Source organism: Gadus macrocephalus, chromosome 23, assembly GCF_031168955.1.
Source record: "Gadus macrocephalus chromosome 23, ASM3116895v1".
Taxonomy (NCBI): Eukaryota; Metazoa; Chordata; class Actinopteri; order Gadiformes; family Gadidae; genus Gadus; species Gadus macrocephalus.
In genome coordinates, this window is record NC_082404.1 from 16,627,028 (window position 1) to 16,640,313 (window position 13,286).

A 13,286-nucleotide genomic window follows, 5' to 3' on the forward strand; every position below is an offset into this window, starting at 1 on the left:
TCTGGGCCTTCCCCTGTACTTCTTCACTGTTTCTAAATCAAGTCTTTATTGACCGGAGGTCTAAGTTCGTCTAATTTGAGGGACAACGTCTAGCTCCAAACCGCAGCCAGGGATGACTTTGTGCAGTCCAGTGATTTACATTTAGGGGATTTAGCAGACGCTTGTATCCAAAGCGACAATAAGTAATAAGTAGTTTGTCGGAAGACGCAGCGATGACTTGGGAAGATTCACAGGTGAGGCAGGACTGGCATCACAACATATTTCTTGCCGCCTCCTCAAGGCAACAAGGCAATGAAGGGAATGAGTCATGTGATCGTTACACTGACTGGATGAAATGAGCTGCAGCCGACTGAGAGTCAGAAAGGATCAACAAGATGAGAGATCTAAACAGAGTTCTGGTCCACACGGCCGTGTTTCTTATGCTGGAGGTCCTCGTTCAGGGAGGTAAGCTTGACTAAATGTATGAACTAATATGGAGAATGTTTCATTTCGTCTGATCATTTTAAATCTAGGGGTAGAACCTAAACCGTTTTATCTTTTCCTAAAATCCATCCTATGTTCATGCCGGTCTCTGCCAACCACATAGTGAGCGTTCCACTCTGCTCCCAACGCAGGTAGAGATGTTTTTGTAATGTTGAAGTGTCTTTAGTATATGAAGTCCTGACGAAGGGACACCGGTGGCGAGGTGTGTGTGGACGTGTGGAGCTCTGTCCGAGCAGCGGTTGATGACCGCGACCGAGAGAGGGTTACTGTCCGTCCACACCAGAAGCGAATTGAGCGACCAAATCGCCGGAAGTCATTCACTTTCTATGGGCAAGAGCGACCAAAGCGACCAAAGCGACCAACGCTACCAGCGGCCAAAGTTGAGCGACCAGAGCGTCAAAAAGAAGTTGAAAACTTTTTAACTTTATGCAAATGACTATTATTCGCTTCAGCGACCAAACACTGACAGCCAATCGGAATGTAGACGCTCTTCGCTTGCGTGGATCCCAGGGAACATCGGCAGGCACTGGTTCCTACCTACCTTTATTCACTCACTGAACAAAATGTCGGCTGAAGTATTAATAGCGGCTGTAACTGGGCACCCGGTGTTGTACGAACCCACCCTTTTTCAGTTCAGAGATCGAAACGCCATAGTGGTTTGGATATCAAGTGATGATAAGCGGGAGAATTTATAGGCTACATCTAGAACGTTCGTATTTAAGCGGGAATCATTATAATTTGCTCTACATGCCACCAATCTAACCAACCAATCGCGTGTAGCATGCTTTAAACAAAACCGTCACATAAACAAACTAATCGACAAGACGAGGGATAAATGACAAGGGATATATCTCTTGTCTTTTATCCCTCTATTCCCCACTATTCACGGAGCCTGAGGTGAATAATTTTTAATTAAATAGTCAGATAGATAGATAGTCTAGTCTTTATTAATACCAAACGACACAAATCGTCGGGAATCCATTTAGGTGGTTCGTCCCACACAGGACAGTAGCCTACAAGACCACACAGAACAAGTCTGACTGGACATACACACAATACATCACATTAAAACTAGACACGCGTTGATAGATAGATAGACAGAAAGACCTAGATAGATAGATATGTTCCATTATTTGCCTTGCGGAGCCAACCAGTCCTGTGCACGTATGCAAATTAGCCATGTGCGCTAACGTCTATTTGTTTTGAATGCGACGAATGAGTGCAGATCATGATTTGCAGATCCAGATCAGTGAAACATATTTCAACTAGGCCTACTACAGCACGCAGGGTTTTTTGTTCTCGGTTGTAATTAGCCTACATTTTAGGATTTTTATATTGGGGGGAATCACTGTCCTACTTGTTGTCGAAGCACTTTATCGAACAAGCAAAACCGTCTCGGCAATATGGCCAAGGTGTATGGGAGAGTTCAATATTTGATATGGCTGTCTGTAGGGCCTACTAAACGCATACGGCTCCTTTAAATGCGTCTGCATAATTGAATTGTACGTCATGAGCGACTTGAGCGACCAAAGCGAACAGAAAAATTCGCAGCGAAAATTCGCAGCGACCAAAGCGTCTGTGTGGACGTACAGTTAGGCTCCTCAGACACTAGTCGGCTATAACGCCACGTTGTGTGCCGCGTTTCATGACCAACATCGTTCATTATAACGCTCATACACAATGAGGGTAGACTACAAAGTCTGACAAAGTTCCTTGGGTCGTAACTATGGGGACGACACGCCGCTCCTTTGGTTGGCAAATTGGATGGCAGAGGCTTTCAAAACAACATTTTACGAAATTTCTTCTCTCAATCCATTAACAGTGATAAAATGGAATATATTACTATTTTGAGGAACATATTAGACATATTACCACGTTAAAAACAACAAAAAATAAATGTTGCCGGTTTTAGGTTAAATACCTCTTTTAGCAACAACAAATCACTGACACATTGTGTACAATATAACAGCTTAGCTGTTCATAATGTGTTGTAGGCCTATGTATTTTCTATTTGTTTTTATCATCACATTCATAAGATATTGTTTGTGTAGATAGCTTGACGTGAAAACACTATCATATAAAATTGGATTTCACCAGTTCTAATCTACGCTTTACTTCTGACTGTTGCCATTCTGATATTAGCATTTAGCCTCCCTCTACCGGAAGTACACTGGATATGTAGGAATAACTTAGCTTCTAGCCATATAAACAGGAGTCCCCAAGCACAAATTCCCAATATATGACATTATTCCAATTGATTAATTCATTTAGCGCCAGTGAAACAAGAAATAGCGTGACTGTTTAGGCTTAACAATGTGTTTTTAGGTTAAATATTAGTCTGGCTGAACGGAAGTGGACAGCGTCTATTGCCTAGCGTCGGATTTGGCCGAGACTCCTCCCCTTCCGGTTGCTGGCGTTCCCGTATTGTGCTCCCCCTCAAACTCGGAAACTAGGCAGTATGGCGAGGTTGAAGAGGACTTTGACGGCGCTGTAAAGTTGGCATGTTTGGCTCTTTCCTTCGAAAATTGCAAAGAACTGCAAAAGTTTTGCTTACAGCATTTGCTGAGGAAGAAAGATGTTATATTTTGCATGGACACCGCTGCTGCTTCCCGGGCTTAGCCCCGCCCTAGACGATTGTGATTGGTTTAAAGAAATAAAAACAGGCCCGCCCAGTTTCCCCACGGATAGACGGCTCGAGGTAGCGTGGCTCCAGACCATTCTACTTGCTGTAGTTTGGTCTGGCTTTGCGAGACTAGTTAAATATTGACATGGTCAGGACCCGCAATGTCCAAAATTGGTAGCTTTTACGATAGCCACCTTTGGCTAGAGCGCGTGACGTCATCACGCTCTAGCCTCAACATGACCAACTGTAAATATACAAAGCAGGTATGGTATTAAACTCTTGATTCAGACAAAAGTATAAATGATATCGAAAATCTGTACAGATATATTTGAAGATCAAAGTGTGTTGAATTTTGTAATGTTTGAATAAAGGTTAACGGTTAAAGATTGACCAAATTGCGAAGTCTGAAGTAGTCAGAGAATGGGCGAACGGTTCTGCAGTCTTCCCATTGACTTCCATGATAAAAAAAATAATATTTTAAAAGTAGAATATCTTAAAAGGTTAAAATATTGCAGAAATGTGAATGGCAGTGCGCGATTTCAAGCTAATATGAACATTTTAAAAGTGGAATGGTATACATAATAAGAAAGAAAGAAGAAAGCCTAAGAACAGTCCTCAACTAATCACTGAATCTGAACACTGATCAACAATCCATTTTAGCAGAGCAATGTAATATATAACCAAGCACGGCTAAAGGATCTGCGGGAAGCAACAGGGCTTCCCGCTTGAAGGTGTTTCTCCATAGCAACGGGGCTTCCCGCTTGACGGTGTGTGTCCATAACAACAGGGCTTTCCGCTTGAAGGTGTGTCTTAACCAATGAGGCGTTGGCTTGAGTAAGCCATACAGAGCTCAAGCAGGGCGTTCCAATGTCCAATGTCTACTTTTTGTACTTTGGGTCTAATTAGTTTGAAAAGGTTATTATCTTATCTTTATTCATTCATCGTCTTCTATTTAGTGGTTTTGACTTTGATTTGGCTTAGAGGGTTTTGTTTTTATCATTTTCATATATATTAATAAATATATACGCTATGTTAATATATATTATCATTATTAAGCTTTTAGAAAATGTGGCGCGTCATAAACAAATCAAACAAAGTGTTTTTTGAATGACTTAAGTTAAAAAATATTCAATGTTCTAAACCGTGTTCTAAAGTGTTTTGCTGTTGTTAAAGAGGCAGTGAACACAAAACGTCATCATTCATTATTTTTATGGTTCTGAACGTGGTTATTATGTACTAAAAATGGCATGCATGTAAAACAAAAAAGATCATAGACCAGCCAGGGCTTTCAAAGGGTCTATAACAAGCTCCCTTCATTTTAACAGGCCCTTCATTTGTGTCAGATTTGTGTCTTTATTATGCAATCAAACAGAATAGGTTTGAGAGCAAAACTTTCCACACTGCAATCAAAAAATAGATTTGAGAGCAAAACTATCGACACTGCAATCAAAAAATGTTTTATTGCAAGTAAAATAAATGTGATAAAAAAAGTATTAATGGGAATCCAAAAGTTTTGTTTGCAAATCCAAAAGTTTTTTTTGCAAATCCAAAAGTTTTGCTTGCGAATCCAAAAGCTTTGCTTGCGGTTGAGCTGAATCTCGTGGGCGGGACCTACGCCGAAAGATGTAAGACACGTCTCTATTGGCCAGTCTCGATCGGAGTGACTGCTTGGCAACATCCACAGTTAGTAACGAGAGATCGTTGAACACAAATAGTCCTGTTAACTAGTAGCTACATGCACAACGTCATGCAGGCTAATAGGCAGCCCGGGCACGTAACATACCTATGACCAGGTAATTGAGCTAAGCTAGCAGCTACAGGCTGACAAAATAATTTGTATTTTTTAACCCATTACAACATCCACAGATCGTTAAACAAAAGCAATCTACATGCACCAGTTCAAACATAACATTCTTGCTATTACTATGACAGAAGACATACCTGTGCATTGATTTTCTGTCCTCTCAGCTCCCGAGTCCCGCTCTGTCTCATCATGGACTTCAAAACTCCCTCTCTCGTTACTAACTGTGGATGTTGCCATGCTGTCACTCCGATCGAGACTGGCCAATAGTGACGTGTCGTAAGTCCCGCCCACGAGATTCAGCTCAACAGCAAGCAAAACTTTTGGATTCGCAAACAAAACTTGGATTCGCAAGCAAAACTTTTGGATTCACAAACAAAACTTTTAGATTTGCAAACAAAACTTTTGGCTTTGCAAACAAAACTTTTGGATTCCCAATAATAATTTTTTGATCACATTTATTTTGCTTGCAATAAAACATTTTTTGATTGCAGTGTCGATAGTTTTGCTCTCAAATCTATTTTTAGATTGTAGTGTGGAAAGTTTTGCTCTCAAACCTATTCTGTTTGATTGCATAATAAAGACACAAATCTACCTCGATATTCAAACCCACCTAAAAACAGCACTGCTACAGAAACAAAACTAAAAGTGCTTTGAAAAGAAACATTGTAATATAATAATATAAAATAATATTAAATAATATATATAATATAATAAATAGTATTTGAGTTTTAGCAAAAAGCTAAATCTCACAGTGCATCTGCAAGCTGTTAACAACTTTAAGCTTTCTAACCCAAGAGGTAAGCCTACAACATCTGCAGCAGTACACGTCATCACCCTTGTTTTACTGAGGCAAAATCACCACAAAGCAAACATACAATCTTTGTTTTCTAGGGGGTTCCAGTCTCTTCATTCTGAGGTTCTGTTGTTTCATACCAGAGGTACATTAATGGAAACAGACTTGTCTCACCTGGGATCATCTCTTTAGGTGTACTGGCTGGAGAAAGAGAGAGAACAATTATAATGAATTAATATCGATGCATTATTCTTGTTTTTCTGGCAAAAACAGAGAGGTTTAAAGTCTGTAGGCTTCTCTGAATAGTTTCTGGACGGACCTATTTATGTTTCAAACAGACAAAATTATGTTCTTCTGAACCTTTCATCGGTCACTACATCTTCAAGGACAGCTAACATGAAGTCTTGTTTAAGAGACTTTAAGAAATAAATAGATAAACATCTGGGGTCTCATTTATAACCGTTGCGTACGCACAAAACGGGGCTGAAAGTGGCGTACTTGACATTCCACACCAAGGTTGTGATCCTAAGCAAACTCTGACCCATGCGTATGCATGGTTTGGAGAAAAAGGAGAATTGGCGACACAGACGGTGTGGTGGTGAACTGAAGTCAGACAGAAGAAATGTAGAGTGAGAAGAACGATTATGTTTTATCATCGCCCTTCATAAATTTAATTTCAACCCGTATCATGTGTTAAATCTATGCAATCAGAATAATTTAAGTCAACTGCGTTATTTCTCAGTTTTAACTCCAGAAACATCTCCTTAGAATCGAAATGAAAATTCAAAATCAATATTCTCTATATTTAATCCCGTCACTCCATACTGTCCATTGACAGCGCGACTGCATGTAATAAAGCATCTGTCCAACATGTGTCAATAACATAATAGTTTTATGTGACACTGTAAACACATATCAATTAAATCCCAAGTGTGGAAAACCAAGCCACACTCATCACAATCGTTATATTGTTGTCCGTTCCTCTTGATGCTTTTCATGACAAATCAGGGATTAAAAAGGGGTTACGTTCACGAACATTTTACGTGGGTGATTACAAACTTTATCCAAGGTGTTCTCAGTCAGTCTTATTACCGTAACCCTATAATTACAGCGGTTAGCCCTGTGCGTAATGCTGCGACATGGCACTGCTGGAGGACCATGCAAATGGCAGGATTCGGAGGGAGAGGGTCTTCAGGGACCATAACGATTTATTGGTACATAATAATATGAACCTTTATATCAGACCACTTCTTTTTTAATTCTTGGAGTGTGCGCTCCGTGCCACTGACAGAGTTCACTGCTGCAGCAACATGTTGCCACTCACTCTGTAGTTTTTGTTGTTAGTGATCCCAATCCCGTGACCGCCAAACAAAACTACTTTTCGGGCCTCCATCTCACCCACAAGTGTCTCCACTTGTGTCTCCACACTGAAATTTCGCTTTTTTGCTTTTCTCAGTCCTTCTGCCATTGTTTCCGGCAAGACATAATACTTGCATCTGAGTCTGTTTTATATGCAGAATCGCATTCATGAGGTTGTTTGCATTGACCATTTTGGGCGTACGTACACTTTTAGTAACGATCCCACGCACAGTTTTATAAATACCCCTGGTGAGTCAAACCCTGCTATGTCTCAGGGTATGGTAATAAAGTCAAAAGGTTTAACCCTTAACCCAGACAACTTCCATCCGTTCTCCCTCACAAGAAGGAATTGTGTTCAATCTGACGAGATAGTCCCTAGGGAAGCATTGTTCAATTTCAGGAGATACAGACGCGTGTTATAGATGGTCAAAGTACCGGATTGAGGGCTTTAGTTGCTTACTTTTTGTTGTTTTCTTTTGTTTGAATTTTATTCTCCTAAGAGTGAAAAGAGTTCTGTTAGTAGTGGCTTTATCTCATTCATATATGTAAAAACACACAGTCCCACATCCCTCATAAATTACCCAGAAATAATCTCACCAACTTTCGACAAAATCCCAGTTGATAAAATGTGTAGGAGACATATATTTACCTGATAATGAAGATTACGATCCCGGAGATAACTGCGAGCATAACTACAAAGATGACTCCTAATGCGACCAAAGATCCCTCTGAAAAGAGTATAATAATAACAATTAGTATATGCTACACGTGAACCTCCTAAAATGGCGCAATTTGATTGGTTCACTATCTCGGGATATTGGGCAATATCCTATGAGTAAGATCTCAAACTCGGGATATTGCTTTCATCGCAAAATGTCCGTCTCGTCAGGCTAATAAAAACCAATAAACCGCTAATAAAAACTAATAAATCCTGGCAAAAAGTGTTATCTTGTTTATTTTTGGAGTATTCACATGTGGTACATACTAAAACAATTATTATTATTAATAATTGTTAAATATCAACAAGAACTTTAACATACATTCAAGTAGCTTCACGTTAAACATTACCTAGTCAACAATGTGTTCAATAAAATGTCTAAAGTGACATTGGAATAAAAGTATTGTAAGCCTGATGTGACCTTCACACCAAGGATGGTTTAAGTATCACACAGATGTCTTTTGTATTTCCACCAAGAGCCTACCTTCAAAAGGGTCCTGTAGTATCTTCAGTTCAATGTGGGTTACGTCTTCTTTGTCTGCGTACCTGAGAGTACACCTGTACGTCCCTTCACTCTGGGCTGATGAGGTCACATACAGCAGGAGGCTGCCTGATTCAGACAGGTCTCTTACATGCTGCTGCCACTCTGTTTCCACCACCTTCTCTTGTCCTGCTTGTCTTCTGAGGATGGTCTGGTTGTGGTTGAAGGTCCAGGTGATGTCATCGAGCCCCGAGGCGTCACAAGGGAGTAACACCTCACTCTTGGGAGCACTTTGCATTGGAGCTGATTAGGGTTGAGACACAAGTGGACAAACAGACAGACAGACAGATATACATACAATGTATTGTTAAGAAATCTGCAGAGTAATTAGAATATGACAACCAACGGAGAATGCAAATCCCCAACTAATGACGTCAATGGTGCAGCTTTTCTTTTTTTAAATGGAGTATGTTGCAGACCACAATATTTTTACAACAAACATTTAAAGCATCACCCTCTTATGTTGGCAATAAGCGAGCGTGACAGGCCCCGTTAAGTTGCCACCATTGAAAATTGGATTTCACCAGTTCTAATCTACTCTTTACTTCTGACTGTTGCCATTCTGATATTCAAAGACTTACGGTGTAACCTCATCCTGGCTTTCCTTGCACAGTTTTCGTTTTGGACTGAACAACAATAGGTTGATTCTGTGTCACTGTAAACAGTCGTTAAGACGCCGCTGATGTCATAGAGTCCCTGGTCATCTTCATGGACCTCGGTTGTGTTCTGGAGGACAGTAGCTGGGTGAGGACTGACGGACCAGGTGAGCTGTGGTCTTGGGAAGATTCCTCCCGACTTACAGGTTACAGTGTTGTTCACTAGCACAATGTCCACTCTTGAAACAGCAGCTGCAAAGACATGGTATCGCATTAAAACAAGAAACTCAAACAGCTAACTTTTGCTCAATGCAACGTTGAGAGCTCACCTCTCACTATCAGGGTGACGAAGGTCTCCTGGTTGTACTGTGAAGTGCTGGCGTAACACAGGTACCTGCCCTGGTCCTGGAGGTTCACCCTGGTCAGACCAAGGGATGCGTTGCCCCTTGAGATCTGTTCATTGAACAGGGAGGTCCTTCCCTTGTAGAGAGGGTCCTGGTGTCCCAGTTGGTCCTGGTCATCGTAGTAGGAGTGGACCTGAACGTTATTCCCATTCTTCTTGACCCAGTGGAGGATCGTGTCACTGTTTGGCTGGAAGCGGCCAGGCAGCACGCAGCTGCCCCCAAACACACAGCCCACCTGGGTGTCTGGAGATTGAACAGCATCAGGTAAACTATTTAAAAACTACCATAGGGGTGATCCATATTGAGGGATTAACACCATTATCATTTTCCATTTGTATTAAATAAATAATATGCAATAAATTAAAGCAACATAAGAATCGTAATTATTTTTTCCATTTGGGAACCAATTACTGAAAACAAATCTAACAAATCTACCCATCTATCTCATCCACTGTATGGCCTATTGTCGCTTGTTGTTAGTCTGATATGCAGCATTCTCACGGGCATGAAAGGCGCAAACTCTCCCTTCGTCCTTTCAGAGCTGCTGTTGCTTATTGTCATAGTGATAGCTATTTAGAAGTTAATCCCTGTATACAATGTGATGCATAGACCAAACGTCAACTAACAACAAAACTCTTTCCCTTCTATCTCACAACAGTACACACCTGTAGGCCAACCTTACCAAACAAATATTGATAATGACTGACTGCCGTTTCTGTATGACTACAGTTCAAAAATAAATAATTGTCCAACCCTAACCCCCTTGGTATCTAGTAGCAGGCCTAATATATAATGTCAAAAATATGTATCAGATTATATGCCTAATATGTGTTATTGGTACCCCAAATTGTCATCTTTCATTATTTGTATGGTTTTAAACATGGTCATATGGCTTATATTGTATTATATTACATAGTCATATATGCAATTTGGTCACTGCCACTGAATTAAGACCATAATTTAGAGGAAACAGGAGTGAATTTCTTCTTTGTTTTTGCGTGTCTCTGGCAACCAATTTGCAAACCAAAGGAGGGGCGTGTCATCCCCATGGTTACGAGCCAGGGAGCACTTTGTAGTCTACCGTTGTGCATGAGCGTTACAATGAGCATTATAATAATCTTTATAATAGCGTTATAATAATAACTAAGTGTCAGAGAAGAACCGTCTTTGTGACGCAGACATCAGAATCAACCGCTGCTCAGACAGAACGCCACACATTCAGAGCAGAGAGGATCGTTCACAATGGTTGACAGAGCGGAAAAACAGGATATTACTCATGATTTATTAGTAATGATGACAAAATGGCATAGATTACAATGCCAACGATCATATCCCCAGGTTTAGATTTACCTTTACCTTTTGACCGTTAAATCTCCAACTAATCCTAAAAATGTTTTATAAATAAGGAATTGTCTCCATATTAGTCAAGCTTACCTCCCTGAACGAGGACCTCCACCATGAGGAACACGGCTGTTCGGACCAGAACACCGTTGAGTTCTGCCATCTTATTCTTCCTTCGTGCCTCTTGGGTCTCTCAGTCTGCAGCTTGACGACTCAACTTCACTTCATTGGAACGATAACATGATCTGGGGAGGAAGAAAGGTGTTGTGGTTCCTGTTGCAGGGCCACTCCTCCTCTCCTGTAGTTTGGATTGGTTTCGTTTTTTCATTCACCCTTTTGGGTGTGCCATGTCAAACCGGATTTACTTTTTGGAAACTGAATGAGGTTGCAAAACCAACCCAAGTTTGTTTGCAAATAACTCATTTTTGGATCAGGTTTCAGGTTATATTGTCAAAATGTGTGTATTCCCCCTACATGTACTAACCAATGAAAATACCCTTTGCCTTAGCCCCAGGGCCTATAAACAATCATTGTCATGATCTTTCTTTGTCCTTGTGTTGTTTTGGGTTTGTTCCCCCCTTGTCCACCAGATGTCGCTAGACTGTTCACTCACCTTCCGTCTCCAGCCTGCATTCACGGCCTTCCCCTCACCTGTGTGTTCTTGTCCGTCTTCCCACCTTCAACTCATTCCCCGATCGCTCTCTCCCCAATTATACTGGTTCATCTCCTTTGTTCCTTGCCGGTTCCTCGTGTTCAACCACAAAATAACATTGCAACGTTCCCATGTCAGTTGTGTGTGTATTTTGGTACATGTTTTCTTATGTTCATGGTGTGGTTAGCAATAATACCTAACTACGCCATTGATATCAGTATCAATGTAAATGCAGCAAACCAAATGAGGCATAGTAACTATTAGTTTCTTGTTTTAATGTGGTGTCATGTCGTTGCAGCTCCAGTTACTAGAGTGGACATTGTGCTACTGAACAACACTGTCACCTGTAAGTCTGGAGGAATCTACCCAAGACCAAAGCTCACCTGGTCCGTCAGTCCTCGCCCGGCTACTGTCCTCCAGAACACAACCGAGGTCCATGAAGATGACCAGGGACTCTATGACATCAGTGGCTCCTTAAGGACTGTTTACAATGACACAGAATCGACATACAGCTGCTTAGTCCAAAATGAACACAGTGCAAGGAAAGCCACGATGAGGTTTCACCATAAGTCTTTGACCATCAGAGAAACAACAGTCAGTAGCAAAGCATTGATTAGAAATGTTGCAATCCAATTTCGAGGGGTTGCATTTTAAGGGGAAACCGTCACACTCAGGAATAGCTAACATAAGAGAGTACTGCTTCATATTTTTATCGTGAGAATATTTTGGTCTGCAATGTCTACTCCACTTCCGCTGAGAATTGGCAGAAGGTTGGACCATTGACATCATTGGTCTGGGATTTGTGTTCTCCATTGGTCAAAATAGGTTAAATGGTGTCATGGTTCAAAATCTCTGCAGATTTCATAACAATATCTTATATGTCTGATCGTTTGTTCACTTGTGTGTCCATCTAATTCAGCTCCAATGGAAAATCTTTCCAAGAGTGAGGTGTTACCCCCTTGTAACGCCTCGGGGCTCGATGACATCACCTGGACCTTCAACCACAACCAGACTGTAGGGGCTGATTCTGACCTCTGAGTTCTCTACTGGGATTAGAGTCTGCCGCTATGTTGCCCGGTGTCTTCATCTGAGATGGACTGGGAGGATATTTTTATTCTGCAACAGAGAAAGACTTTGAAAAGGTCAAACAGACAATGTGATGGGTACAAACGAGGCAACTTCAGCACCACAACAACAACAACAACATGGACGACCTTGGTGATCCACCACAGAGCACACGTCATAGAGCAAAGAAACATGTATCTGGATTAATGGGAATGAAACGTTTTGACTAAGTAAACAATTTCTGTTTGGTCCCTTGAAAAGCGTTGACATTTTTGTCATCCTTATGATCCCACTATTTTCTTTTCTCATCATCTCATCTCATTTTCTTCCGCTTATCCGGGGTCGGGTCGCGGGGGGAGCAGCTCAAGCAGGGGGCCCCAGACTTCCCTTTCCCGGGCCACATTGACCAACTCTGACGGGGGGATCCCGAGGCGTTCCCAGGCCAGTGTTGAGATATAATCTCTCCACCTAGTCCTGGGTCTTCCCCGAGGTCTCCTCCCCACTGGACGTGCCTGAAACACCTCCCAAGGAAGGCGCCCAGTGGGCATCCTTACCAGATGCCCGAACCACCTCAGCTGACTCCTTTCTAAGTAAAGGAGCAGCGGCTCTAATCCGAGTTCCTCACGGATGGCCCGGAGTAAGCAATCCATCGGTTTCCTGCTAAGAGTCATGGCCTCAGATTTAGCGGTGCTGATCCTCATCCCAGCCGCTTCACACTCGGCCGCCAGCCGATCCAGTGAGTGCTGTAGGTCACAGGCCGATGATCCCATGAGGACCACATCATCTGCAAAAAGCAGTGACGAGATCCTCAGACCACCGAACTGCAACCCCTCCCCACCACGACTACGCCTCGATATCCTGTCCATGTATATCACAAACAGGATTGGTGACAAGGCGCAGCCCTGGC

General features: G+C 41.8%; 1 protein-coding gene across 1 annotated transcript; it reads right to left on the bottom strand.

Moving 5' to 3' along the window:
• Nucleotides 1–5,633: 5,633 nt before the first annotated feature.
• Nucleotides 5,634–11,090, bottom strand: LOC132452641 (butyrophilin subfamily 1 member A1-like). The gene is made up of 7 exons (XM_060045365.1): nt 10,756–11,090; nt 9,247–9,564; nt 8,903–9,169; nt 8,265–8,564; nt 7,712–7,790; nt 7,523–7,557; nt 5,634–5,904 (listed from the first exon to the last, which is right to left on the bottom strand). Exons 1-7 carry the CDS (start codon nt 10,823–10,825, stop codon nt 5,798–5,800), a joined length of 1,176 nt encoding a protein of 391 aa, XP_059901348.1. The 5' UTR covers nt 10,826–11,090; the 3' UTR covers nt 5,634–5,797.
• Between the last annotated feature and the right edge of the window lie 2,196 nt (nt 11,091–13,286).

Bases quoted from the DNA above. Each gene is read 5' to 3' on its own strand.
- LOC132452641 (XM_060045365.1), bottom strand. From the start codon at position 10,825: ATGGCAGAACTCAACGGTGTTCTGGTCCGAACAGCCGTGTTCCTCATG. The intron at 7,791-8,264 runs GTAGGCTCTTGG...TACTCTTTTCAG, and splicing joins ACTACAGGACCCTTTTGAAG to AGGGATCTTTGGTCGCATTA. The intron at 5,905-7,522 runs GTAAGCAACTAA...CTCTTTCTCCAG, and splicing joins ACAAAAGAAAACAACAAAAA to CCAGTACACCTAAAGAGATG.